At 43.4% G+C, this 27,519-nt stretch overlaps 3 protein-coding genes and 3 non-coding genes across 60 annotated transcripts in view; 4 read left to right on the plus strand and 2 right to left on the minus strand.

Moving 5' to 3' along the window:
* LOC105480555 (polybromo 1) overlaps nt 1-8,593 on the minus strand; it is a 150,891-nt gene extending 142,298 nt beyond the window's left edge. For 12 of the 50 annotated variants that reach the window (XM_071091878.1, XM_071091860.1, XM_071091856.1 and 9 more), the window contains exons 1-3: nt 8,428-8,593; nt 2,404-2,556; nt 1,334-1,431 (exon numbers count right to left, since the gene is read on the minus strand). In XM_071091878.1, the coding sequence (XP_070947979.1) occupies nt 1,334-1,431; nt 2,404-2,541 (236 nt within the window). In that variant the 5' untranslated portion in view covers nt 2,542-2,556; nt 8,428-8,593. Of the gene's footprint in view, nt 1-1,333; nt 1,432-2,403; nt 2,557-4,516; nt 4,643-4,910; nt 5,686-7,535; nt 7,595-8,114; nt 8,280-8,427 lie in introns of those variants that run through there. The other 38 variants (XM_071091883.1, XM_071091884.1, XM_071091871.1 and 35 more) reach the window with 19 other exon arrangements.
* A 38-nt stretch (nt 8,594-8,631) lies between these two features.
* Nucleotides 8,632-17,475, plus strand: LOC105480554 (G protein nucleolar 3). Of its 4 annotated transcripts, none has more exons than XM_011739603.3 (15): nt 8,632-8,784; nt 9,459-9,517; nt 9,929-10,066; nt 10,187-10,300; nt 10,806-10,889; nt 11,739-11,871; nt 13,270-13,382; nt 13,626-13,752; nt 14,522-14,609; nt 15,831-16,005; nt 16,143-16,285; nt 16,364-16,500; nt 16,588-16,763; nt 17,000-17,066; nt 17,161-17,475. In XM_011739603.3, the coding sequence occupies exons 1-15, from the start codon at nt 8,772-8,774 to the stop codon at nt 17,241-17,243; spliced, it is 1,650 nt and encodes a 549-aa protein (XP_011737905.1). In that variant the 5' UTR covers nt 8,632-8,771; the 3' UTR covers nt 17,244-17,475. The 4 variants fall into 4 exon arrangements, with proteins under 4 accessions (XP_011737905.1, XP_011737908.1, XP_011737906.1 ...); XM_011739606.2 differs by having other exon boundaries at nt 8,662-8,784; nt 8,931-9,517; XM_011739604.2 differs by having other exon boundaries at nt 8,687-9,105.
* LOC112426464 (small nucleolar RNA SNORD19) lies at nt 11,913-11,980 on the plus strand. The gene has a single exon (XR_003017795.1). It is a non-coding gene; the product is annotated as a small nucleolar RNA SNORD19 (small nucleolar RNA).
* Nucleotides 13,422-13,505, plus strand: LOC112426470 (small nucleolar RNA SNORD19B). Its single transcript, XR_003017799.1, has one exon. It is a non-coding gene; the product is annotated as a small nucleolar RNA SNORD19B (small nucleolar RNA).
* Nucleotides 15,699-15,775, plus strand: LOC112426467 (small nucleolar RNA SNORD69). Its single transcript, XR_003017798.1, has one exon. It is a non-coding gene; the product is annotated as a small nucleolar RNA SNORD69 (small nucleolar RNA).
* LOC105480553 (glycosyltransferase 8 domain containing 1) lies at nt 17,466-27,484 on the minus strand. Of its 3 annotated transcripts, XM_024792544.2 has the most exons (11): nt 27,145-27,484; nt 26,423-26,651; nt 23,788-23,840; nt 23,605-23,703; nt 21,063-21,276; nt 19,466-19,583; nt 19,186-19,270; nt 18,876-18,988; nt 18,364-18,530; nt 18,141-18,253; nt 17,466-17,988 (listed from the first exon to the last, which is right to left on the minus strand). In XM_024792544.2, the coding sequence occupies exons 3-11, from the start codon at nt 23,801-23,803 to the stop codon at nt 17,798-17,800; spliced, it is 1,116 nt and encodes a 371-aa protein (XP_024648312.1). In that variant the 5' UTR covers nt 23,804-23,840; nt 26,423-26,651; nt 27,145-27,484; the 3' UTR covers nt 17,466-17,797. The 3 variants fall into 3 exon arrangements, with proteins under 3 accessions (XP_024648312.1, XP_011737902.1, XP_070947998.1); XM_011739600.2 differs by lacking the exon at nt 26,423-26,651; XM_071091897.1 differs by lacking the exon at nt 26,423-26,651 and having other exon boundaries at nt 17,802-17,988; nt 18,141-18,180; nt 27,145-27,425.
* Nucleotides 27,485-27,519: the final 35 nt, after the last annotated feature.

Here is a 27,519-nt window from a genome sequence, read left to right on the forward strand (position 1 = left end):
TTTTTTTTTTTCTGAGATGGAGTTTCACTCTTGTCATCCAGGCTGGAGTGCAACGGTGCGATCTTGGCTCACTGCAACCTCCACCTCCCAGGTTCAAGCGATTCTCCTGCCTCAGTCTCCCAAGTAGCTGGGATTAGAGGCGCCTGCCACCAAGCCCAGCTAATTTTTGTATTTTTAGTAGAGACATGGTTTCACCACGTTGGCAAGGCTGGTCTTGAACTCCTGACCTCAGGTGATCCACCCGCCTTGGCCTCCCAAAGTGCTGGGATTACAGGCTTGAGCCACTGCTCCCAGCCTTGCGCTGGCTAATTTTCATATTTTTAGTAGAGACAGGATTTCACCACGTTGGCCAGGCTGGTCTTGAACTCCTAGCCTCAGGTGATTTGCCCACCTAGACTTCCCAAAGTGGTGAGATTACAGGCTTGAGCCACCGCGCCCAGCCAGTACTCTTTTTTAAATATTTATTTTTAGGCAAGCTCTTGCTCTATCACCCAGGCTGGAGTGCAGTGACACTCATGGCTCGCTGTAGCCTCAAACTCGTGGGCTCAAACAATCCTCCCACCCCAGCCTCCCTAATAGCTGGGTCTATAGGTAAGCACCACCACACCTAATTTTTTAAAAATGTTTTTGTAGAGATGGGACTTATTATGTTGCTCAGGCTGGTCTCAAATTCGTGGCCTCAAGAGATCTTTCTGCACAGGTCTTTTTGGTTTTGCTTTTGTTTTTAAGAGACAGGGTTTCTTTATGTTGCCCAGGCTGGTGTCAAACTCCTTGGCTCAAGCAATTCTCTTGCCTCAGTCTCCCAAACAGCTGGGATTACAAGTGCATGCTCCTGTGCCTGGCTCAAAAAATCAAGTAGGTGGGATTATAGGTGCATGTTACTGTGCCTGGCTCAGATTTTTAATTTAAAAAAAGTTTCACCACTCTTGGAGGCCGAGACAGGCGGATCACGAGGTCAGGAGATCGAAACCATCCTGGCTAACCCGGTGAAACCCCGTCTCTACTAAAAAATGCAAAAAACTAGCTAGGCGAGGTGGCGGGCGCCTGTAGTCCCAGCTACTCGGGAGGCTGAGGCAGAAAGGCGTAAACCCGGGAGACGGATCTTGTAGTGAGCTGAGATCCGGCCACTGCACTCCAGCCTGGGTGACAGAGCGAGACTCCGTCTCAAAAAAAAAAAAAAAGCTTCACTACAGCTTGACTACTAAAAACTAAAATTGGACCCCAGTATACTTAAGCCATTCCTGCCAACAAAAAGCTCAATTTCCAAACACTTTAATAAACATGGACTCTGGACCAAATCCCCCCCAACTGTACTGATGTGCTTCCAACTTACCTTCGCTTTGGTGCCCTAATGAAGAGCTCACAGAGAAGTCTGCCCTGTTCATCCTTATAGTCTCGGATGGTGTTATAGAGTTCATGGCACACGGCAATCTACACATTAGCAAAGGAGAAAATCACTAAAAACGTGAACAGAAAGCCAATGTAGATGTAAGAATTATTTTCTATTCTTCAATAAAAGACAAGTAGAGAAGAAATATGATGACTCTCAATATTACCAAACACGCTGAAGTCTGAAATATGCTGACAGTATGTCTCTTTTCAAACAATCAAGTTGACTAACTTTTTGGTATCTTTCATCAGATTTATGTTCCTGGTGATTCTGTCTTTTAAACTAAATCAGTTCATCATTCTCTTGCTTAAAGTCATCCAATCGAAGGGTTTTTTTTCTTTTAAACTAAATCAGTTCATCACTCTCTTGCTTAAAGCCATCCAACAGAAGGGTTTCTCACTTCACAGAGAATAAAATCTAAACTCCAAACACTGCTCATGTGGGCCCTACATACTCTGAATGGGTGCTTGCCAGTTTCCTTCTCCTTCCTGACCATCTACTGCTCTGTAACCAAGACACACAAAACTCATCCCTGACCCAACCCCTCTGCACTGGTTCTCTCTGTCTGGAACTCTCTTCTAGGGAATTCAGGCCAAAACAGTCCAAATCACCCAAAATTTTCCTCTTAGCACTTATTACTAGCTGAGGATACATTATTCTTTATTTGTTTACTTGTTTATATTCTACTCCCCCCCGGAATCTAAGTTCCATGTGAAAAATGGGCTTGTTTCCCACATGGTTATATCCCAACCATGAGAACAGTGCTTGTCACATGATAGTCACACAGTTATTTGTTGAACGAATATATGATGTAACATACTGAAATTATTCATTAAGATCACACTATTACTATAAGACTTAGCTGAATACATAATATTCATAAAAAAAGACTATCAATCAACAGAATCTTAAAAAAGTGGAGACGCCTTGCATCGTACCAATTTTATCATTAAAGGGAAGATAGGGGAATCGTGGGAAAAGCAGAGAGAAACCATGTAATCCAAGTTACTCACAGGATCTACAGTTGGAAGATTGGAAAGTCTCCTCCTTTTCCTGCTTGGGCCTGGTGTTGACACAGAATGGTGCCCATCATCAAAGTCCCCGCTGACACTGCTGGAAGGGGAGGTAGCTCTTCTTCTCTTGGAACCCATGGAATCCAGCTTCTTCTATAAGAAATAATTAGCCATGTTCTTACATTTAAATAGACTCTGTCACCAAGTCTTCAGCTGGTCACGTGCCACCAAACTCCTGGCTCACTTAGGAGAATATTTTAACATGTTGTAGTTTAACTAGCTATAAGTGTGTGTGTGTGTGTGTGTGTGCGCGTGTGTGTGTGTTTTAAGCCCTGGACTTCCTTGTTTTAGTCTTTCACTTACCAGAATGTTATATTTTCAATTTTGATGGGACAAATTCAACAAAAGCATATTCATTTGTATATCATCCATCTTGAGTGACAACTGGCTCCAAATCTGCCCTAGACTGGAGTTTCCCAACCTACATGTAGTAGTACAATAGTGTGCTGAAGGTATTAAGCCTTCAGCCCATGAGGCAGTCAGGCAGGCCTGGGGTATAAAGGCCCCAAGGTATCCAATTCTGGAGTCAGCACCTCATCTGCTTCTCCATGTGCCTTACAATTATGATCATTTGCTAGGTGGGCCATCACGTGGAAAAGAACAAGAAGCAGAGCCTAGGACAAATGAGTAGTGCAAAAAGGTAAGGGGACAGAGGACAATTAACCTTCTGGTATTTTAGATGTACTCTAAAATTAATACCCTGAAAATGAATGTTCTCCATTCATTAAAGCAGGATCCACAAGACATATCCCTGGAAAACACTTAATGAGACTTGCTATACCTAGACCGAAGTACAAACTGTCCTTTGCAACTCTTCTGTTAATTCAAACTAATCTCCTTTTAGTGATATGACGTACTCTAACACTTTTAACCGTAACTATTTATAACACAAGAAATGCAACCACTGAAATGATCTGCTACAGACAGTATATACCCAAGAAAGTCCTGCAATGCTTATATCGTAATATAATCTAACAATACTATCAAACAGTATATTGTGATTTGAAAGGCCTTTATCTTTATTTACTTATTTTTTTAAGGTAGAGTCTCGCTCTGTCACCAGGCTGGAGCACAGTGGCACGATCTCTGCTCACTGCAACCTCCGCCTCCCAGGTTCAAGCGATTCTCCTGCCTCACCCTCCCAAGTAGCTGGGACTACTGGTGTGTGCCACTATGCCCAGCTAATTTTTGTATTTTTAGTGGAGACGGGTTTTCACCATGTTGGCCAGGATGGTCTCGATCTCTTGACCTCATGATCCGCCCGTCAAAGGCCTTTTTCTAAAGCTAAAAGAAAAAAAAGACCCAGTTTCACTCATCAACACTGAAGGTACTGATCCTTCAGTACCTGAGGTAGTCAGGCAGGCCGGGGGTTCAGAGGCCCCAAGATATTTACTTCTTGAGTCAGCATCTCATCTGCTTTTCCATGTGCCTTACAATCATGAAGAACGTCATACAACTAGAGTACCTCATAATTGTGGGCACATGGAAACACTGAATTTCAGGACAATATGACACCAGCAGCTGAATGATTAGAATAGGAGAGCTCTGGTTGCCAGCAGTATGGAAAGAAAAGTTGGGGATCTCCAGGAAACAGAAAGAGCAAAGCAATCACATTTGAAAATCCTGGTAAGCAATTAAGGAAAAAGAGAAGTCTAAGATCTCTTTTTCCAAACTGAAGTCCACAAGCTGTTTAAAACAAAATCTACCATGATGATGTTCCTTACTCTAGGCTTCGGTTTGTTATACAGTATTATTAGTTTGAAGTTGGCTAAAAGTAGTTAAAAGCATCAAAAGGCTTAGCCAAAACTTAGCCAAGTTTTGCTGATTTTTGTTCCTTTTATAAAAAAAAGGCTGATCAACAGGACTCAATTCATTAAGATAAAGAAATTAAGGATCAATCTCTTTTAAACAAGCTATGACAAAGACACAAGTGAATTTGATGAACATAAGGAGGGAATCTTTATGAAAAGGATAACAAAAATTTAAGAAAGGTGGAAGGAAAAAGTCAAGGAAGGACAGAAAAGGGAAAGGGTGTAGATAATCAGTAATTTACCAGCTTTACCAGAGCACAACCAGCGCCTCGAAAAGCCAGTCTCCTCATTATGTCTGAAAGTCAAGTGAAGCCAGTGGGAGAAGGAAGGGCTTTAGAAGTGCTGATTCAGTGTTAGTATATTCAAAACTGAAAAAGAAGAACAAGAGAAGGGGGAAATAGAAAAGAAGGGTCAGAAGGAGTAAAAAATGAGTACGAATAGATAGAAAACATTCAAATAGAACTGCTAAAGGAAGATAAAGAGAACTGGAGAAAACAGGCATATCAGTTCTCTTTTATCTATCAAACAAACTGCTGCAAAGGCTCAGACACTAACAGTACCTGACAGTTCTTCCATTTTAAAACCAAATGCTTTCATATGTTTAAAGATGTCTCATTGAGGTTCCCCTTTACTCACATTAAGAATGACTGTCAATTCCAGGAATGAAGCATGCCTGCCCAACTGCCCCCTAGTCAATAAGAGCAGAGTTCAATCACAGAGCTGGAATGGAGAGTGAATACATGTGGGAGGCTCACATGTGACACCAAGTGTTGGCAAGCTGGAACAAACCAAGAATGGCTCATGTGAGCAAAAGGTCTGGAAAACACCCTCCCCCACAAAAAAAAAATTCAGAGAAAGAACATTTATTTCCAAAAGTCCTATCTGCATTGGAGACACCATATAAAAATTTGACAAGGTTAAAAAAAAAAAAAAAAAAAGCCGACCATTTTGGCAGGAGTTCAAAATTACTTTTATAAATAATCCACTGAACATCAAATGACAAAAAACATAAATTATCAGCATGTGTATGTCATTCAGATGATACAATATCCCAATATCCTTGAATCATTAATTTACTTTGGTAAGACAAGAAAAAGTTTCAACTTAAGGATAATTTTCAAGTATTTTCTTATCCATGGGACACATTTTAAAATATATTTTGAAAGTTTAACAAGAAGGGCAATGTTATGAGGTAGGAGAAACAACAGGACCTTTGCTCATAAGACCAGAATAGGAGTCCTAAGTCTTCCACCTCTGATTATCAGCTTGATGTCGTCTCAGATCTGTTTCTTCATCTCTAAAATGAGAACGTAATGCCGGGTGTGGTGGGTCATGCCTGTAATCCCAGCACTTTGGGAGGCTGAGGCAGGTGGATTACCTGAGGTCAGGAGATCAAGACCATCCTGGGTGACACAGTGAAACTCCGTCTCTACTAAAAATACAAAAAAATTGGCTGAGCGTGGTGGCACGCACCTATAATCCCAGCTACTCGGGAGACTGAGGCAGGAGAATCACTTGAACCCGGGAGGCAGAGGTTGCAGTGAGCCAAGATGGCACCACTGCACTCCAGCCTAAGCGACAGACCAAGACAGTCTCAAAAAAAAAAAAAAAAAAAAAAAAAAAAAATTAGCTGGGTGAGGCAGTGCATGCCTGTTAACCCAGCTACTCGGGAGGCTGAGGCACGAGAATTGCTTGAACCCAGGAGGCGGAGGTTGCAGGAAGCCGAGATCGTACCACTGCACTCCAGTCTGGGCGACAGAGCAAGACCCTGTCTCAAGAAAAAAAAAAAAAAAGACATAAAGTGAAATCACTTCTGCAAGTTCCCCAGGCACAGGAACAGCATATTCATTTTTGTAGACCTGTCTTACAGAACAGTATTTGGTATAGGTTAGGTGCTCAATTTATCTTTTAATAAATGTATTAAAAGTGCACTTAGGGCCAGGCACAGTGGCTCATGCCTGTAATCCCAGCAATTTAGGAAGCTGAGGTGGGCAGATAACCTGAGGTAAGGAGTTCAAGACCAGCCTGGCCAACATGGTGAAACCCCGTCTCTATCAAAAATACAAAAAATTAGCTAGGCGAGGTGGTGGCATGGGCCTGTAATCCCAGGTACTCGAAAGGGTGAGACACAGGAATTGCTTGAACCTGGGAGGCAGAGATTGCAGTGAGCCAGGATCGTGCCACTGCACTCCAGGCTGGGGGACAGAGTAAGACTCTGTCTCCAAAAAAAAAAAAAAAAAAAGAAAGTGCACTTGAGTGCGACCTTTAAAAAAAAAAAAAGCTTTTTTTGCATAGTTTATAAGGCCTCAGCCAGGCACAGGGTCTCGTATCTGTAATCCTAGCACTTGGAGAGGTTGAGGCAGGATGACCGCTTGAGGCAGAGGGTTCAAGACCAGATTGGACAACACAGATTGACCTTGTCTCTACAAAAATAAAAATTAGCTGGGTGTGGTGCTGCACATCTGTAATCCCAGCTACTCGGGATGCTGAAGTGAGAGGTCTGCTTGAGCCTAGGAGCACAAGGCTTCAGTGAGCCATGATCACTTTACTGAACTCTAGCCTGGGCAACAAAGCGAGACCTTGTCTCAAAAAAGGAAAAAAAAAAAAAGCCTGTAAGCATCCCTTCAGCAATTTTGTTTTTCCATGAAGAGGAAAGACAGATCCCAGAGTTCAATTCCAATTTTTAAAATGGCCTTGATTACAGTTACAAGTTCAAGAGTCTGACAATCAATAATTTATAGTGGCAGTTAAGAATACTTAATAATGTGCAACTGCAAGAATATCGACTTAGTATAGACAAACGGTGTATTTCAACCGTTTATGAACTTTAGCCCTCTCCTGTATTTCTAGTAATATTTAGCAATACAATATATGCCTAAAACAAAATCTTGGAAAACAGGACTCAAAGGAAAAAAACACCTATAAATCTACTTCCAAGAAAAAACCACTTTTAACGTTGTCATTCACAGTTTTTTGGTGTTTATGCCTTAGTTACCTATTATTTTTTACCAAAATGTTAACAAACCACATATTTTACAGCCTATGTTTTAGTGAAGATTCTTCCAAGTCAACATTCTTCCTCATGATGTTTGATGACTTGATAGTAATCTATCATACAGATATACCACAATTTACTTATCTTGGGAATTTTGGTAGGATATTAACATTTGAGGTATTTTGTACATTCCCAAAGCCAAAGAAAGCGGTCAAGGCCCTTCCATTCATCCACACATAACTCTTTATTGTTTTAATTTGAAACACCTCTTCAAAACATATTTTCCAATCTTCCATTTTGGAGCTCAAAATCAAATATGGGCGACCTGTAAGTAATAAAGCAAAAATTATGCTACTCTTTTATGTGCATGAGTCCAATATGCACTTTTTGGGGGGAAGCACATAGCCAAATGGAGAAAAAATAACACCTAAAATTATTTGTCAAGAGTCCTAATGTGTTGGAAAGTAAGTTAAAACATTTTACCCCAACATACGCTTCTATAACTACTGTAAGAATTTCTATATTCACTATACCGTGTACTTATTTTTCAGGACTTTTTCCATATTTTTGCAACTCTTTCTGCCCCTTTAAATTAAAACTTATTATAATAACAAAACTGTGCTTCCCCAAACCAAGAAATATACACAGTTCCCAAAAACCCGGATTCTTTGTGGTGTTGAGATGAGAAGCTGAAATATTTGGCCTCTACTATAGAAGTCCCATTGATTAAAACACCCGGAAAAAATACGGAAAGAAAAATCAGTAAGAGTTTGTGTCGAACCGCCAAGAAATAACAACAAAAAAAGAGGCCCTGAGCAACGGAGGAAATGAAGGGCTTTCCCGACCTGTCACTGGTATTGGGGGCTGAGGGAAACGTTGACAGCTTTGAAGCTGCCCCGCGACGAGCGGGAAAGAGGAGGGCGGGGAGTTTCCGGGCCTTAGTGCGCCTTTGTCCCTGCCGGCAGGTGCGACAAAGCTACTGGGCCCATCGGGAGGCCCGCCGCCGCGCCCCGCCCAACCCCGCGCGCCCGGCCCGACCGGCGCGTCCCCACAGCCGGGGCGGGGCCTCCGCGGCGGCTCCCGCCCGCCAGGGCCCACACAAAGGCCCGGCAGCTGGCCGAGGGGGAGCGGCCCCACCCGCCCTGGGCCCGGCCTTACCCAGCCACTCCGCCGCCTGCAGCCCCGGCCGCGGTCACCGACCGCCGCGCCCCGCCCCGTGGCCGCCACGGCTGCTGCTATTGCTCCTCCGGCCGCGGCCGCTGCCGTCGCTCCGGCACCCGCCGCCCTCACCTCCCTTACCCCTCCCGGTGCCGCCGCAAAACCAGTCCCGCGGCCGCCAAGCGATCCCTGCTCCGCGCGACACTGCGTGCGCGCGCACGCAGAGAGGCGGTGACGCACTTTACGGCGGCAGCGTAAGTGCGTGACGCTCGTCAGTGGCTTCACTTCACACGTGGCGCTAGAGGAGGCAGGGTGTTGTGCTCGTGCCGCTTTCTACAGCCAACATGAAGCGGCCTAGTAAGTGGGGTCGGGAAGCGGGCGTGGAGGGACCCATGTCTGGAAGTTGCTGCAGCCTCCACGACGCTCTTTTACGGCTACGGCTTTGTCTCTGCTGATATAGGGGTGAGAGCCTACGCGTAGGCCTTGGCCCTATTTTCTCGTAGGACCGAGAGTTGGAAGTCCCTACGGCGATCATGTTAACCGCGCGGGCTCATTCTGTGGAACGAAGACGGGCAGAGGGTGGGAAAGACGAGGCTAGATTTTCGTAAGGAAGCAGCTTCTGAGCCAGGTTTCAGGCCCAATATCTTCCTTTCCGTGGCCACGTGCAGGTTGGCCCAGGTGAGAGCTGAGAATCGCCTCCCAGACTCAGTGTTCCTCTCCTGCCTTATGATTCGTGCTGTTTGACACAAAGTGGCTGTCGTTTTGGGTCTCATAAACGCTCGTACACGCTGCTGTGTATGATCCCATTCTGATATTGTAAGAGTAGGTGCAGGGAACTTGGACTCCGTTCTGGATCTACTGAATCTAATTCTCTGGAATTTGAAAGTGGCATGTATGTTTGCATTAGGCATTTCGCATTAGTCTTAACGTTAGGTTTGGCAGCCAATAACACGAGAAAAGGATATAACTCCATAGTGCGTTAACCCAGAACTAATCATTTGCGTTAACAGACTTGTGATGTTTCTTTGTAGAGTTAAAGAAAGCAAGTAAACGCATGACCTGCCATAAGCGGTATAAAATCCAAAAAAAGGTAAGTGTAGTGCTTGAGAGAGTTATACTAAACACTGCTAAACTGATTTTGCCCTGTTCCTTTGCGGGAAAGTCCGGGTTAATGTGATTTGGTTTCGGAAAATGGCATTGGATAGACTGACCATGGGCACAAGCTCTTAGGCATCAGGAGTGCAGCTGTGAGAAAGTGCAGTGATTTGGTGGTAAGTCTCTAAATTTGTTCAACATGTTAATCTCTGCATAGAGAGCCTTCTAGTTACATTTTCTTACTGTTTTATACTTACCTATGCATTACTTTGTAAGATTCCAACTAAAGCTCCATTTTCCTATTACATTTTATAGGCATAACTAAATTGCAGCCAGATTGGTTTCTCACTTGAATTCTGCTTAAGTATAAAGATATTTTTGTAAGCAGACAAAATCTCTTTAATAGGTTCGAGAACATCATCGAAAATTAAGGAAGGAGGCTAAAAAGCGGGGTCACAAGAAGCCTAGGAAAGACCCAGGAGTTCCAAACAGTGCTCCCTTTAAGGAGGCTCTTCTTAGGGAAGCTGAGCTAAGGAAACAGAGGGTAAGTTATGTTAGCCAGAATTTTCAACGAGTGGTATAGTGTGTTATGTGTGATATTTTTCAGAGTAAGGTAACAACACTAGTCACTGGTTCATCTATTTCCCTTACGGCTCTGACACAGCTTGAAGAACTAAAACAGCAGCAGAAACTTGACAGGCAGAAGGAACTAGGAAAGAAAAGAAAACTTGAAACTAATCCTGATATTAAGCCATCAAATGTGGAACCTATGGAAAAGGTATGATTAGGTCTCTTTATGAATGAGAGATCAGGGGTTTTGATTTTGTTTTTGCTGCTTGGGCCTGAGTGCAGTGGCACAATCACAGCTCACTGCAACCTCGACCACCCAGGCTCAAGCAGTCTTACCACCTCAGTCTCTGAGGAGCTGGGACTACAGAAGCACACCATCATGCCTGGCTAATTTTTTTTAGTAGACACGGGCTTTCACTATATTGCCAAGGCTGGTCTCAAACTCTTGGACTCAAGTGATCCACCCACCTCAGCCTACCAGTTTCTGGTATTACAGGTGTGGGCTGTTGCACCTGGCTGAGAGATGAGTTCTGGTGCAGAAATAAAAGCACATCTACAGGCTGCTGAGCTTTTTGGGAGGAAGACAACTGGGTTCAGACTCCATCTTACCTATTTAACAACTGCAAGTGCTGCTACTCAGCTGTGGAAAATGGAGATAGAGGTTACTACTGCTCTACTTCTAATTTTGTGTCCTTTTCCCCTTTATCCTCTAGGCATTTGGGCTTTGCAAAACTGAGAACAAAGCCAAGTCAGGAAAACAGAATTCAAAGAAGCTGTACTGCCAAGAACTTAAAAAGGTATCTTAGCCTAGGTCAGTGTCTGACAGTAGTAATGAGGTTTAAAAGACTCAAGTCATTTTTTTTTTAACCTTTTAAGATCAAGGGTACATGTGCAGGTTTGTTACATGGGTAAACTTGTGTCGTGGGGGTTTGTTGTACAGATTATTTCATCACCCAGGTATTAAGCCTAGTACCAATTAGTTACCTTTCCTGATCCTCTCCCTCCTCCCACCTTCCACCAACAAATCATTTCATGACTCGACTCTAACTTATGCTGTTTAATGCCTTTCCTGCTATGTTTACCTGACAAATAGTTTCTTTGGTTCTAAATATTTGCACAAAACTGGTTCTGCCTGTAAGCATGATTTACAACATTTTTAAAAAAAATGTTGACATAGTGTTGAGATTGAGAAAAGTACATTGGAGTAAGCAATGTCAGGCTAAGGGTCTCTACTCTGTTGAAACCTAAGTGAAAGAGGACAAGAGGGTACTGTCTCCTTGGTGTAGTTGCTTTCCAGCACTCCCATCCCCAACATCCATTTTCCCAAGCTCACTCCCCCGTGGATAGAACCTGACTGCCCCTCAGCAGCTTTTGGCAAGGCCAGAGGGACCTACCAAACTACATAATTCACTATGGGAGGATTCAAAGACAGGGATATTTTCATTTTTGAAATCCATCTTAATCAGAGGCCTATGTTTTACTTTCCTGTGTGAGAAATGATGAGGGTCAACATTCTTCATACCAAAGTGAAGACATGAGATCCAACTCTGAGCTCACCCTGTTGCCAAATGGATAATGTCAGTACTCTCTTGTTGAAGGTATTACCAGAGCAAAGGATGTCGTTCTGGTTATTTTTTACTTAATAGGTGATTGAAGCCTCCGATGTTGTCCTAGAGGTGTTGGATGCCAGAGATCCTCTTGGTTGCAGATGTCCTCAGGTAGAAGAGGCCATTGTCCAGAGTGGACAGAAAAAGCTGGTACTTATATTGAATAAATCAGGTGAGTAAAGAGGGTACCCTTTGTCTTCCATGTACATTGGTGAGGTGTGAGGATACAGTCTAATAGTCACTGAAGACTGATTAGATCCAACTCTGACCTCAGCACAGCCAAAGTATGTGCACTTTGCCAGAGACAGTGCTAGTCAGTGGGGAGGAGGCGATTTTTACAACTGACTCAACTGGTTTCTACTGTTCTTTTGCCATTCAGTATTTACTGTCTTTTAAATAAGAGTGTAAGCTGTTATACCCTGTTAAGTGTAGTATATTTCATCTAGGAAGTGATGACAGTGTGACAAATTGCCCACACCTACACAATGTCGGGTATTAGTTCAAGAGTGAAATAAATTGGAACGTATGTGACAAAATATTTAAATGAAATGCATAATTATGCATCTGAGTTTCAGCAGCAGGAACAAGAAAACCCAGAACAGAGAATTACAAAGCAGAAAATGGGAATGAAATCTAAAATTATTTTTGGGGTTAAGAAACAATTGGCTGTTTGGAAGGCTGAAGCAGGCAGATCACTTGAGGCCAGGAGTTCGAGAAAAGCCTGGCCAACATGGCGAAACCCCATCTCTACTAAAATACAAATATTAGCCGGGCATGGTGGCAGGCACTTGTAGTCCCAGCTACTTGGGAGGCTGAGGCAGGAGAATTGCTTGAACCCGGGAGGCGGAGGTTGCAGTGAGCCAATACCATGCCACTGCACTCCAGCCTGGGCAACAGCAAGATTCCGTCTCAAAAAAAAAAAAAAAAAAAAATGAATAAAAGAAACGGCTGCTAGCTAAAGGTAAATTCTGGAAACATAGCTCTAGAGTTAGTAGGTTTGTAATCCAGACGTTGAGTCTGTCCTGAAATTTTTGAGTGAGCAATACAAAGGGAATTGAAATAGAGAAGTGTAGATGCTGAGCTCTGTTAAGATACGGGCAGCATGGTAGGGGAGCTTGCCCTGCCCTGATTTTCTAGTTAAATCCTTTTGAAAAGACTGGGAAAATGTAAACCAGAGTAAAATCTATAGTTGCCAGATTTTGAAATGCATCTCAACAAAATAGTGAAATTGGAGCAAATGTCTTACTTCTCTTTTTTTGTTGAGACGGAGTCTAACTGTCACCCAGGCTGGAGTGCAATGGCACGATCTCGGCTCACTGCAAGCTCCGCCTCTTGGGTTCACGCCATTCTCCTGCCTCATCCTCCCTAGTAGCTGGGACTACAGGCGCCCACCACCACGCCCAGCTAATTTTTTTGTATTTTTAGTAGAGACGGGGTTTCACTGTGTTAGCCAGGATGGTCTCGATCTCCTGACCTCGTGATCCGCCCGTCTCAGCCTCCCAAAGTGCTAGGATTACAGGCGTGAGTCACCGCGCCTGGCCGCAAATGTCTTGTTTCTAATTCCTATCAGATCTGGTACCAAAGGAGAATTTGGAGAGCTGGCTAAATTATTTGAAGAAAGAATTGCCAACAGTGGTGTTCAGAGCCTCAACAAAACCGAAGGATAAAGGGAAGATAACCAAGGTATCCTTTATTAGTAGTAAGATATGTGGTTCTTTCAGATTTTGGTTGAAATATGATGAGTGTACAAAATCTTGATTTAAATAAATGAAAAATTACAAGATCCAACTCTGATTTCAGCCAGAGATAATCTGAAAGGCAGTGTAGTTAGTTTAAGAGCTGGGCTCTGGAGCCTGATTGCTTGGGGTTTGTTAAAATGATTTTTCAGGTAAGTTGCCAGAATAATTCAACTATTTGGAATTTTAGCGTGTGAAGGCAAAGAAGAATGCTGCTCCATTCAGAAGTGAAGTCTGCTTTGGGAAAGAGGGCCTTTGGAAACTTCTTGGAAGTTTTCAGGAGACTTGCGGCAAAGCCATTCAGGTTGGAGTAATTGGTGAGTTTCAGTTCATTACTTTTTACTTTTTAATTGTTGAAATAGTTAAGAAGTTTAGCCAGCTCTCCAAGTGCCCAAGCAGCAGTGTATGGAGTTGTTGTCAAGTAAAAGGCTCACTCAAATACTAGCTTCTTGCCTATATCTTACTAAAAGCACATAACCACACACAATTTAAAGAAAAAAACTTACACAACTGTTGGCCGGGCACGGTGGCTCACGCCTGTAATCCCAGCACTTTGGGAGACCAAAGCGGGTGGGTGACGAGGTCAGGAGATTGAGACCATCGTGGCTTACACAGTGAAACCCCGTCTACTAAAAGTACAAAAAGTTAGCCGGGCGTGGTGGTGGTTGCCTGTCGTCCCAGCTACTGGGGAGGCTGAGGCAAGAGAATGGCCCGGGAGGCGGAGCTTGCAGTGAGCCCAGATGGTGCCACTGCACTCCAGCCTGGGCAACAGACTCATCTCAAGAGAAAAGAAAAAAAGAAAACTTACACAACTGCTCCAGATTCAGGTTTTTTGTTTGAACTGATTACTATAGGAAGCTGGTTTCTAAAAGCTCTTGGTTTGTTTGAATTTACAGTATTTGCCTGCCTTTTCATTACTTGTGCAAAAAATGAAGAAACTAAAATTGGCCTTAGTATTGAAGTGAAGACACAGATCCAACTCTGATCTTGCCCTAAACATCAGGGAAATGGAAAATTAGGCAGTGAAAATTTCATGAGTGCCAACATATAATGCTTTTTATATCTGGATTTCCCATTTATTTGTAGGTTTCCCAAATGTGGGGAAAAGCAGCATTATCAATAGCTTAAAACAAGAACAGATGTGTAATGTTGGTGTATCCATGGGGCTTACAAGGTAAATGGAGGTGTCCATAATTGTAATATTACTAGTGACACACTGTTTTATTTTAGTTATCTCAAGGAAGGTGATTTTTTTTTTGAGACAGTTTCGCTCTTGTTGTCCAGGCTGGAGTGCAATGGTGCAGTCTCGGCTCACTGCAACCTCTACCTCTCAGGTTCAAGCGATTTTCCTGCCTCAGCCTCCCGAGCGGCTGGGATTACAGGCATGTGCCCCCACACCTGGCTAATTTTGTATTTTTAGTAGAGACGGGTTTCTCCATGTTGGTTAGGCTGGTCTTGAACTCCTGACCTCAGCTGATCTGCCCGCCTCGGCCTCCCAAAGTGCTGGGATTACAGGTCAAGCCACCGTGCCTGGCCTAATTTTTTTTAAAGCTTTTGGTGAAAGGAGAGATTTAAGCCAGTGCTAGGCTTGGAGAAAAACTGATTGGAGTGGGACAGCTGCCCACAATTCAGTTTGAAAGACAAGTTAAGCAAATAGATAGAGAGGAAAGCTCCCTCAGAGGAAGTGATGTTTGAACCTGGCCTTGAGAAATTAATAGAAATTTGCCAGCTAGAAGGCTGCCACCACACCTGGCTAGTTTTTGTATTTTTAGTAGAGATGGGGTTTCACTGTGTTGCCCAGGCTAGTCTCAAACTCCTGGCTTTAAGTGATCCACCTGCCTAGGCCTCACAAAGTGTTGGGATTATACTTTCGTTGGGTGGCATGAGCTACTGTGCCCTAGATCTTTTTTTTCTTGAGACGGAGTCTCTGTCTCCCAGGCTGGAGTGGTGCTATCTTGGCTCACTGCAACCTCAGCCTCCTGAGTAGCTGGGATCACAGGCACCCGGCTAATTTTTGTATTTTTAGTAGACAGCGCTTTCACCATGTTGGCCAGGCTGGTCTCGAACTCCTGACCTCAAGTGATCCACCCGCCTCAGCCTCCCAGAGTGCTGGGATTACAGGCATGAGCCACCGCACCCGGCCAGAAGGTGGCGTATTTATAGCAAAGGAAGTAGCATGTGTTTTGGGTGATATAAACATATAAGCTGTAACATGCAGTGTTTCTCTTTAGAACAGTTGGGTATGCTGTTACAGTTTTAGATAAATGTGAAGCAAATGATGATAAACTGGATCTGACTGACTGTGCTGAGTCTGTTCAATCCAACTCTGAGCTTCATGTTCTCTTACCTTCCAAATAAACCAATGCCCCCATCAATTCCATCTCTCTTCTTTCAGGAGCATGCAAGTTGTCCCCTTGGACAAACAGATCACAATCATAGATAGTCCAAGCTTCATCGTATCTCCACTTAATTCCTCCTCTGCACTTGCTCTGCGAAGTCCAGCAAGTATTGAAGTAGTAAAACCGATGGAGGCTGCCAGTGCCATCCTTGCCCAGGCTGATGCTCGACAGGTAAAAACCCCTTCTCATGAGCTCCTTGGAGCCATTTTCTTTCATCATAAGCATTTTCAGTAGAAAAATTTTGGAAGTTTTTTAAAGTACTGATGTGTCAGATGAAGGACAGTTCTTTTTTTTGTTTGTTTTTTAAGGTAGTACTGAAATATACTGTCCCAGGCTACAGGAATTCTCTGGAATTTTTTACTATGCTTGCTCAGAGAAGAGGTATGCACCAAAAAGGTGGAATCCCAAATGTTGAAGGTGCTGCCAAACTGCTGTGGTCTGAGTGGACAGGGTAAGCTTTCTTTTCTGTTGGCATTTTGGTGACCACTAGAATAAACCTCCTTTTGACACATCTTATTTTTAATATCAGTGCCTCATTAGCTTACTATTGCCATACCCCTACATCTTGGACTCCTCCTCCATATTTTAATGAGAGTATTGTGGTAGACATGAAAAGGGACTTCAATCTGGAAGAACTGGAAAAGAACAATGCACAGAGCATAAAAGGTGAGAATTGTGTGTCACTGCTGTCTTCATCAGTTGACAGGCCAATAGAGGTCTTATCTGTTTACATGGGCTTTGTTTCTTCCCCAGCCATCAAGGGTCCTCATTTGGCCAGTAGCATCCTTTTCCAGTCTTCTGGTCTGACAAATGGAATAATAGAAGAAAAGGACATACATGAAGAATTGCCAAAACGGAAAGAAAGGAAGCAGGAGGAGGAGGAGGATGACAAAGACAGTGATCAGGAAATTATTGATGAAGAAGTTGATGTAAGTGTGTCCTCCATGAGTTGTTTAAAACTGAAGTGAGTTTTCTAGCATTATAATACATAATGGGAAAGAACTGAAGATAGGAAATATTTGAGGCTTGTGATCCGTTAGCCTTAATTTTACACATCCCGTTATATGTACCTCCAAAGAGTTAATTTTTTCAGGTACATAACTACTTGGATTAAATGAGCAAGACAAGGGCTACTAATCCAGTACCATTTTTCTTTGTCACACAGGAAAAGAGCTCAGGCATGTTTGCTGCAGAAGAGACAGGGGAGGCACTGTCTGAGGAGTCTACAGCAGGTGAGGCAGGCAAAAGGAGTTCTTCTAACAAAGCAGCATGGTGTAGAATCACTTTGACTTTTTGAAAATCTCTTTTTATTTTCCTGCAATATAGGTGAACAGTCTACAAGGTCTTTTATCTTGGATAAAATGATTGAAGACGATGATGCTTATGACTTCAGTACAGATTATGTGTAACAGAACCATGTCTTTTTTTATGAGTTTTTTTTTTAACATTCTAAGCAGACTGCTAAACTTCTATGTATAATGTGTGTAAGTTATGGTATGCATGAGCTGTGTAAATTTTGTGAATATGTATTGTATTAAAACCAGGCAATTTGGAATCCCTAAATTCTATAAAAAGACAATTCACCTCATTGTGAGTGGAAGTAGTTATCTGGAATAAAAAAATACGATACCTATTGAAAAATGTTGTTTTATTTACAGATCAGGCCACAGGTTACAACAGCAGTTTTGAATTATCTGTACCAGCTAGCTGAACTAGCTATATCTGTTCTTCTTTCCAGTCATTCAGCATTGTAGTAAAACACTTGGTAAGGCAGATGGAGACATATTTATAGTCTATAGTCTGGGAAGCTGACTTCCAGACAGGGCAGTTTGTCATCTTTACCCAGCTGACACATCTTTTTCCATGGCTTGCTACGATAGGCATTGAAGCCTAGCAACTGTTACTTTGCATACATGCCATCTTCCAGGACTTCCTGAGAAATGCTTATAGTTTAAATTCTGTTTCACTTTATGTTTGAGATCTCGGTATATCTTCGGATTAGGTTGAATTTGCCTGTTGGGTCTGGAATATACCATTTTTCCCAAACATCAGTATATGAAGCAGTCCTTCCCCATGGCTTAAAATGTCCATTCCAATGGAGTAATTTGGCAGCCTTTACAAACTGAGGTGAATATCGTTTTCCAGCACTGGAACCTTATATTTGAGACAAAAATAGGCACATCATTGTGCCATGTGAAATTGTGCAGAAAACTTAAGGGAAACAAAGAATATACCCCATCCCTGAGGATAGTTCTTTAGATACCAATTCTTTTTACTAGCTTATGCCACTGGTTAATTCTACTTACCAAGGTGGCGGACATTCCACATAGGATCAATGGTAGAGTGCTGTTGATAAAATACGATAAGCAGAGGAGGTGTTGTGATGCTACCAGCCAGGGTTCGGCTATACAGTCCCTCTCTTGGTGGGACAGAAAACAAATGTTAGTGAAAAATACTAACTCCTGTTAGTCACAACTCCCGGAATTGAAATACAACAGTTTTTCACAGCTTGGCCAGTTACATACTTACTCTACATTGAGTTTCATCCATTTTTCCAGTTGGTTAGTTATATTCTGTCGTTTCCATTCTGTCAGGTTTGCAACAAAAACTCCAGGATTAAATGAGCAAGTGCTGGCTTTCATGGAAAGCTTACGAATTCTTTCCTTTTTATAGTCAAGATAGCCAATGTAATTGTACTAAAAACAGATAGGATATATGTATTTACTACTTCAAACAATAGATACAATTTTATAGCCAATAGAGAAAACAGCTGTTAAACTATGACTTCTTCAGATTAGATAATAGATACTTGAAATTCCAAGTTAGAATAGGAACCTAGATGTTGACATATTAAACCAGATGTTCAAGAAGAACAATTAGGCTGTCAAGTCCATGAAGAAGTCTACAGAAAAGCAGGCTTGAGTTTTGTGATGAAATGATTAGGGAGTGAGTGTAAATTGCAGCAAAAGAGTTCCCTGAATTTGCAACCTCTTCCCAATAAACGATATTGTAGGAAGAGGGATGTGTGGTAAGCAATTTACCTGGTTTCCTGCTCCACGGATGACAACTTTAGTAGAGGCTGAATCACAATCTTCTGAAAATGCAGCTGCATGTCCTGGCTTCAGTGGTGTATTGTAAAGGGCAAGAATATCACCTGAAATAGACAAGATGTTAAGATTTACATTTCAGTTGCCTTGAGAGTTCCCTGTTACTCCCACTTCTCCCTATGGTGACCTTTTATAGAAGACCATAAATAAAACAACCACTATAGCCCACTGTAGCCCATTGTTTTATTTAGCAATTGTACTCAATCTGGGTGGAGAACAGCACTCATGGTAACATTTTTGATACCTTGCACAATTACATCATCATCCATGTATATGGCCTTCTTTGCGCTGGGAATCAGAATTGGCAAGTAGAACCTTGCAAAGGTTAACTGGAAAAGGAAAGAATAATTGGCACAGGATACTGCACTGGCTGTGCTTTTATTTACATAGAAACTCCTAGGATGCTTTCAGTACCCATTCAGGAGAAGAAAGGACTCTTAGAACCATCCAGGCTTGGTCCCCAGGAAACTACCTGCACTATATCCACAGACACCCAAGTATAAAGAAGGATGCATGGAACTCACAGGTTTCATGGATTCCCCCTGGTCAGGATCCTCCTTTACTTTCCCTTCCAAAAGTTTAGGGTCAAAATTGACAATTTTGTATCTGATACTTTTCAGGGAATCACTGTTGAGCCAGGACCTGATGAAGATAAAACACTAAATTTTAGTTTCAAATAATGTCTCCAAACCAATAAGGGAATAATGCAAAAGAAACCCTATGGACCAAATAGGTGTTTACAAGCTCCTTTTATCTCTGAGCTTTGGTTTCCTCGTCTGAAGTGATGGTTATTCCCACCAACGTCCCTCCCTGAACCAAGATTATATAGTAATTATCTTATAACACTAAAACTACTCTAGAAAAATACAATACAGAATTAAGAACATTTTGTCACCACCTAGACCATCCAACTCTTAACCCAATAAATACACTGGTGAAGAAAAGACGTCAAAGTGACGGTAGTGAATGCTAATTACCAACAGAGTAATCTCTTATCTACAGAGTGACTTGTTAATTCACTGAGTAATTCCACCACTCAAGTCTGAGGCACTACCTGTAAGAAAAAAGTGTTTGCTAAAGGAGTACTGCACATTTTTTCTAGGTCAGTTTCAAATCAGCGTTTTGTGGATACTTAGTGTTATTTCTGTAGTCTATTTTTTTTTTTTTTTTTTTTTGAGACGGAGTCTCGTGCTGTCACCCAGGCTGGAGTGCAGTGGCCGGATCTCAGCTCACTGCAAGCTCCGCCTCCCGGGTTCACGCCATTCTCCTGCCTCCGCCTCCCGAGTAGCTGGGACTACAGGCATCCGCCACCTCGGCCGGCTAGTTTTTTGTATTTTTTAGTAGAGACGGGGTTTCACCGTGTTAACCAGGATGGTCTCGATCTCCTGACCTCGTGATCCGCCCGTCTCGGCCTCCCAAAGTGCTGGGATTACAGGCTTGAGCCACCACGCCCGGCCCTCTGTAGTCTAGTTTTATACAGCTTCTGTTTCTGTATTTTAAATGGGTTCAGAATTTACAGCTTCAAAAACTAAGTATGAACCATGGAGAAGGCCATAAGGACGAAAATGTTTTAGAAATTTGACAACTGGTTAATTTGTTAGACCAACAAATTTGGAGTAAGTTTTGTAAGTCTTAGTTCATTTTCAAAACGGATTGGACTATCCAAATTTCCCCAGATCACTCTGGGGAAAGTCAAGATTTGGATCAGGACCTGTGATCAGCTTCACAACACTACCTTGCCATTGTTGCTAAGTCCCTTCCCACTCTAGACCAGAGCTGCTCAGAACATGTCCATGAAATAAGGAACCTGTAACTTATAAATCAACATTTACTGCTGCCTTCACTGAGAAAGTATTATTACCAAAACAACATCAGGTGGAGTTAACAGTGCAGAGTGACAGCTGACTGACTTCCTGGCATGAGCTCCTTGTATCACTTCTCCTATTATGGGGATAAGCTCATAATACAATCCTAAAAAAATATGTCAGTTGTACAGTTTATCGGTGGTACAATTTCAATTGTATAAAACGACATACAAACCACAGAAAAACAGTTCCTGGATTGGCAGCTGGCCTGCTCTAGATCATCCTCTAGAAGCAGAATCACATAAGCAGAGCTCACCGGAGATGGTCTGCTGTATTGTTGAGAGTAACAATGTAGAAAATCACATTGGAGCGAGTGTTGTGCTGAATGCTGTTTATGGCTGCGATGGCCCCCCCAAGCCTGTCTTCAGATGCAGCGATGACCACAGGAATCTCCTCTTGTCTCCCATCTACTGCATATCGGAGAGCATTTGGAACAAAGTCTATAGGTTGAGGCCCCACAATTCCTGAATCTGAAAACACAAGGAAGGCACTGTGATACAATCTCATGGGCTTTTGAGTCCAAGACATGGAAAAAGGGAAGGTAAGGATTATGGTTCTGATTTACCTCATTCTCCCCCATTAAACTGAAGCATATAGCCCTGAAACTTTCCCTGTAAGTAAACAAGCTTTTGGAAAAATGGAGGAAGCATTTTTTAAAATAGGCCGACAGCACTTTGATACACTACTGGTAGGAAAATAACAGAACCTGTTAGAATGTATTGTGGCAATTTGTATCAAGAGTTTCCTAAGGACAAAATCTGAAATATAATCAAAAGAAAGAATTTTATTTAAATTGTGAAAACATAGCAGCAAACTAAATATTTTTTAAGTCACAAATCACAAGTAGGCATGAAACCAATTGAGTGAGTCACAATCAATTTATACAGAAAAAGTTTCTGGATTGCAATAGAAAACTGAAGTAGAGGCCGGGTGTGGTGGGTCACGTCTGTAATCCCAGCACTTTGGGAGGCTGAGGCAGGTGGATCACTTGAGGTCAGGAGTTCAAGACCAGCCTGACCAACATGGTGAAACCCTGTCTCTACTAAAAATACAAAATGAGCCAGGTGTAATGGTGAATGCCTGTAATCCCAGCTACTTGGGAGACTGAGGCAGGAGAATCGCTTGAACTCGGGAGGTAGAGGTTGTAGTGAGCCGAGATCATGCCATTGCACTCCAGCCTGGGAAGCAAGAGGAAAATTCCCTCTTACAAAAAAAGAAAACTGAATTAGAATACCAAAGAAAATACAGTGTATCACACAAGGAAACTGCAAGTACTGTCCTATATACATTCTTGCCTTTTTTTTTTTTTTTTCATTCCTCATTGAACCCTGGTATTTACTATGTGCCAGGCAGTATCTAGGCACTGGGGTTACAGCCATGAATAAAACATCCCTAACTTTCTGATAGACAGCCAATAAGTAAATACATATGTATGTACATGTGCTACATGTAATGTATTTCCTATTGTAGGGCTGCCACCAAAGAGTCTTAAAACTGTTGTACCACAAGATGTTATCCTGTGGAAACAAATTAATAGACATTAAAATTATGTATGAAGAGTTTCTACCATCACAGTGACATGCTTATGATATACAGAAAAACACATAATGTACAGTTTATATATAGTACAATCTCAACTGTACAGAAAAAAGATGTGTAGGAAAAAACTGGAAGGTACTAAGCCAAAAATGTAATAAGTTACCTTTAGGCAATGAAATCATTCAACCAATATTTATTGAACAGCTATAGGTATCAGCCACCATCCATAGGCACAGAAGATAAAACAGTACACAAACTGCCTTCATGGAGCTTGAATACTGTTGTCTCTTTTTTTTTTTTTTGAGACGAAGACTCACTCTGTCACCAGGCTTGAGTGCAGTGGCGTGATCTTGGTTCACTGCTACCTCCGCCTCCTGGGTTCAAGCGATTCTCCTGCCTCAGTCTCCCGAGTAGCTGGGACTACAGGTGCATACCACCACGCCCAGCAAATGTTTGTATTTTTAGTAGAGACACGGTTTCACCATGTTGGCCAGGCTGGTCTTGTACTCCTGACCTCATGATCTGCCCACAGCCTCCCAAAGTGCTGAGACGGTCTCCATCTCTTGACCTTGTGAGGCGCCCACCTCAGCCTCCCAAAGTGTTGGGATTACAGGCGTGAGCCACTGCTCCTGGCCGCTGTTCTCTTTTTTATAAACTTTCCTACTAGGAACATGCATTACTTTATATGTATCATACATATATACACATGATAAAACATGCTATCAGAGCACTCCATGAAAGTCAGGAGAAAGCTATTATAGTCTCTCACTCTGGTCAACTGTGGTGGGTGGCAATCCAAAAATGATTTTTGACAAACACTCGAGCCTCAAACATTCCTCAATACCAAGGGAGAACAGTATGAACAACTAATTCAATATATTGTGCAATGCATTATACAACACAGTGATTTTTAAAAATCACTTGACAAAACTTTTATTGCTACAGTCCCACTGATGCAGCTGCACAGCTGAAGGAAAGTAACTAGACTGACACTCTAGTGACTAGAGCAGGCATCAAACACCAAGGACACTTGTCTGCCCTCACTTTCTGAAGCCCTGTCCTGCTGACATGTGAACAGATGGCAGCCCTCAGAGGCTCTCCTAAGGCCTCCGATTTAGTGAAAAGGAATATTCTGTCAGATCAAACCCTTAACAAACAACTGCTAGTACTACCAGAAGAAGAACAACTTAGGATGTGCAACACAGAGAATACCAGGTCCTCAACAGATTCTAAGGCATTATTAGTAAATGTTCCCATACCTGTAACCTCATTCCTTAACAAACTGCTCAAGCCGAGGAAGTTATGGTGCAAAACCAGTAAGAAGAGAGCAACAGCCAGGACCAAGATGATGATGTTTACTGAAATAGATAGGGAAAACCTACGTTATACCTCTTTATCTTTCACCAGGTATAAAAACAAGTTAACTTGTAGAAAGAGCATACCTTTACGGAATGACATCTTTTTCTTCTGTCATATAAATTAGCAGTTATTAACCCTACAAAACAAAACAAGCCCCCAAAGTCAGTAAGTACATGAGAAGGGACATCAAAATGCCCTAACACTTTTTTTTTTTTTTTTAAATTCAGGAAGAAACAGGAGGCATATATGGTATTCTGCAAGAAACTCATTTTGAATTAACAGTTTCCAAGAACCCAATTTCGGATCTAAAATTTTTGTGGTAGTCATTAATAAAAAACTTTAAAAAAGCTGGAGAAATACATAAGCTTAGTCTTGTATATTATACATCACAAGATGAAAAGCAAAAAAAAATTTAAGAATTACGTTTCAGCCAGGCACGGTGGCTCATGCCTATAATCCCAGCACTTTGGGAGGCCGGGGGGAGGGGGGGAGTGGATCACGAGGTCAGGAGTTCAAGACCAGCCTGGTCAAGATGGTGAAACCTCGTCTCTACTAAAAACTGCAAAAAAAATTAGCCGGGCGCAGTGGCAGGGGCCTGTAATCCCAGCTGCTCAAGAGGCTGAGGCAGGAGAATCACTTGAACCTGGGCAAGAGAGGTTGCAGTGAGCCGAGATCGTGCCATTGCACTCCAGCCTGGGCAACAGAGTGAGACTCCGTCTTTAAAATAAAAAATAACATAACAGAATTAAGTTTCTACTTACAATTCCTAAAGTAGACATGGATTCAGGTTGTCTATGACCAAGTAACCTGAGGTCTTAGCCTCATCAGTAAAAACATGCCTGTTCAGAGTTGTATCCCATTCACCTTTAACATGAGTGTCCTCAGAGAAAAGAATATTATCCAAATTCACTTGACAAACCCACAGCAGAGAAAAAGTTACAAAAATTCACAAAATCCAATCGATATCAAAAGTTTGGAGTGCATTTCTAGCCATCATAACTAGCAAAAACAAAAAAATGTTTATTTTAGTTTATTTTTTTAAACGGAGTCTCATTCTGTCACCCAGGCTGGAGTGCAGTGGCACGATCTCAGCTCACTGCAACCTCTGCCTCCCACATTCAAGCGAGTCTCCTGCCTCAGCCTTCCCAATAGCTGGGATTACAGGCGTGCACCACCATGCCCAGCTAATTTTTGTATTTTTAGTAGAGATGGGGTTTCACCATGTTGGCCAGACTGGTCTCGAACTCCTGACCTCGTGATCTGCCCACCTCAAGCCTCCCAAAGTGCTGAGATTACAGGCGTGAGCCACTGCGCCCCGCCAAAAAAACATTTAAGGTGCTATTCCCAAAAACCATCTCTGTTAGCTAGCTATTCATCTCTTAAGAAGGTGGTGTCTAATTGTCACACTGTCCTGGTTGGTCCTCCTCAGCTCATCTGACCTTCACCTTTTCTTTTTTTTTTTTTTTTTTGAGACGGAGTCTCGCTCTGTCACCCAGGCTGGAGTGCGGTGGCCGGATCTCAGCTCACTGCAAGCTCCGCCTCCCGGGTTCACGCCATTCTCCTGCCTCAGCCTCCCGAGTAGCTGGGACTATAGGCGCCCGCCACCTCGCCCGGCTAGTTTTTTTGTATTTTTTAGTAGAGACGGGGTTTCACCGTGTTAGCCAGGATGGTCTCGATCTCCTGACCTCGTGATCCGCCCGTCTCGGCCTCCCAAAGTGCTGGGATTACAGGCGTGAGCCACCGCGCCCGGCCGACCTTCACCTTTTCAAAACAATTCAGTGGGAACAAGATAGTAGGTGGAACTAAATTTATTTAAAAAATAAATTCCTTCAACAAGCTCTTGGTAAAATGTTTCCTTAAAGACATTTTACCAAGCAAGATATTGTGAACCCACCTTTTAACCCTTACTATAGACCCTGGATCTGTAACTACATTTTCATTAGAGTATACAATTGTGTACGATTTGATTAGCAACACAGTTGGTCCTCAGTATCAGTCGGGGATTGGCTCCAGGACTCCCCATGTATACAAAAATTCACGAATGGTCAAGTCCCTTATGTAAAATGGCATATTAGAGTCAGCCCTCTGTATCTGTAATTTCAATCCGTGGTTGGTTGAATCCAAGAATACAAAACCGTGGATACAAAAAAAAAAAAAAAAAAAAAGACCACACTGGCCAGGCGTGGTAGCTCATGCCTATAATCCCAGCACTTTGGAAGGCCAAGGTGGGTGGATCACTTGAGGTCAGGCGTTTGAGACGAGTCTGGCCAACACAGTGAAACCCCATCTCTACTAAAAACACAAAAATTAGCCGGGCTTAGTGGCGCATGCCTGTAATCTCAGCTACTCAGGAGGCTGAGGCAGGGCAATCACTTGAATCCAGGAGGCAGAGGTTGCAGTGAGCCACGATCGCACCACTGCACTCCAGCCTGGGTGACAGAGCGAGCCTTCATCTCAAGAAAAAAAAAAAAAAAAAAAGACCACACAAAGATGTATCTATTTATACACACATCAGAAAGTCTGTTCAATCACACCAAGAAATACAGAGCATGGGAAGGAAACAGGAATAAACTCTTGCCCATCCCTCATTCTGCCTTCTACACGTCCTGACTCCTTCTGAGGTCAGAAAAGTGTCAAAGGTGTCTGCATTTTACTGTTTGGTCTCTGCCACGTGCAAGGATGAAAGGGCACTGAGGATATACATACACTTTCTCCTACCCTTTCATCTGGCTGGCTCCCACTTGGCTTTCAGAAGTCAAGGTAGCCTCCTCCAAACTCCACGTTGAGCTGCACCTCCCCTGAGCTCCCACATCTGCGCCTCCCTCTCCCAGGGCTAATCCAGCTATCATGTATTTCTGGCGTGATGTGGCTGTCTCCCTTGACACGCTCTGGGCTCTTCCAAGGCAACAGCCTGGTCTTGGTAACAACCGTGTCCTCAGTCCGTTGTCTGGCACAAACAAGGTGCCGTGAATATTTGCTGGTTGCATCAATGAGGACAGCAGTCCCACCCTGTCCCGGGAGTGCCTAGAATCTCACTATCTGTGGCTAACCCTGAGTACATAACCTGGGGGCCGGAGAGCCAGCTGGGACCCAGAAGCCCGGGTTCCTCAGAACGGTTTCTCTCCAAAACGTGGGCATCCCACCTGGCTCACGGTAACAGAGGAGGGTCTACGATTTAGAGATACACCAGCCTTGAAAGAGAGGCTGAGTGAACCTTTGGCTGGCCTCTATCAGGAGGGCCCAGCCTGGATCTGTGAGGGTCAGTAAAGTCGGCCAGAATGTGAGAGGGCCGAGTTCGGGAGCCCCCAGATGAGGGACTCTCCACGCGGATGAGAGGGACAACCGAGGACCGAGGTCCCCTCTCCAAGGAAATTCTCTCTCTTGTGGATGCCGCCTAGGGTAGCCCCCTAAATTCCAAGGGTCAGTAGGGCCCCCCTTACACTTTGAAGTGATCGGAAAGTGTTGCGACGCTCCGGGGATCCCGCCAGGCTCAGAGATACCCCTGCTTAGGGCTCCGACAAGTCGTTCCCCTCAAAGGCTCGCCGCGGCCGCCTTTACTGCAGGCGATGGAGGAGATGGGGATGCAGCCCCGGCCCGCCCTGCCAGCTCAGCGCCCGCGCCGCAGGCCCCGGGGCCCAGCCCGTTGTCTGGCCGCCCGCGTCCCCTGCACGCTGGGCCGAGCCCACTTGCCCTCTAGCTCCGCGGCAGCCGCGCAGCCCCACAACACCCAACCAACCCGCAGCGGTGACCGCTAGAGCGTCGCGCCAAGCAGGCGCAGCGGGGCAGCCCTGCCGCCGGGGTCCTCACAGAGAAAA

This window comes from Macaca nemestrina, chromosome 2 (genome assembly GCF_043159975.1).
Source record: "Macaca nemestrina isolate mMacNem1 chromosome 2, mMacNem.hap1, whole genome shotgun sequence".
NCBI lineage: Eukaryota > Metazoa > Chordata > Mammalia > Primates > Cercopithecidae > Macaca > Macaca nemestrina.

Bases quoted from the DNA above. Each gene is read 5' to 3' on its own strand.
- LOC105480554 (XM_011739603.3), top strand. The intron at 10,067-10,186 runs GTAAGTTATGTT...GCTCTGACACAG, and splicing joins CTGAGCTAAGGAAACAGAGG to CTTGAAGAACTAAAACAGCA. The intron at 10,301-10,805 runs GTATGATTAGGT...TTTATCCTCTAG, and splicing joins ATGTGGAACCTATGGAAAAG to GCATTTGGGCTTTGCAAAAC.
- LOC105480553 (XM_011739600.2), bottom strand. The intron at 21,277-23,604 runs GTATGGGAACAT...TTGTGTTTTCAG, and splicing joins GTTAAGGAATGAGGTTACAG to ATTCAGGAATTGTGGGGCCT. The intron at 18,989-19,185 runs GTATCAAAAATG...TGTCTATTTCAG, and splicing joins TGATGATGTAATTGTGCAAG to GTGATATTCTTGCCCTTTAC.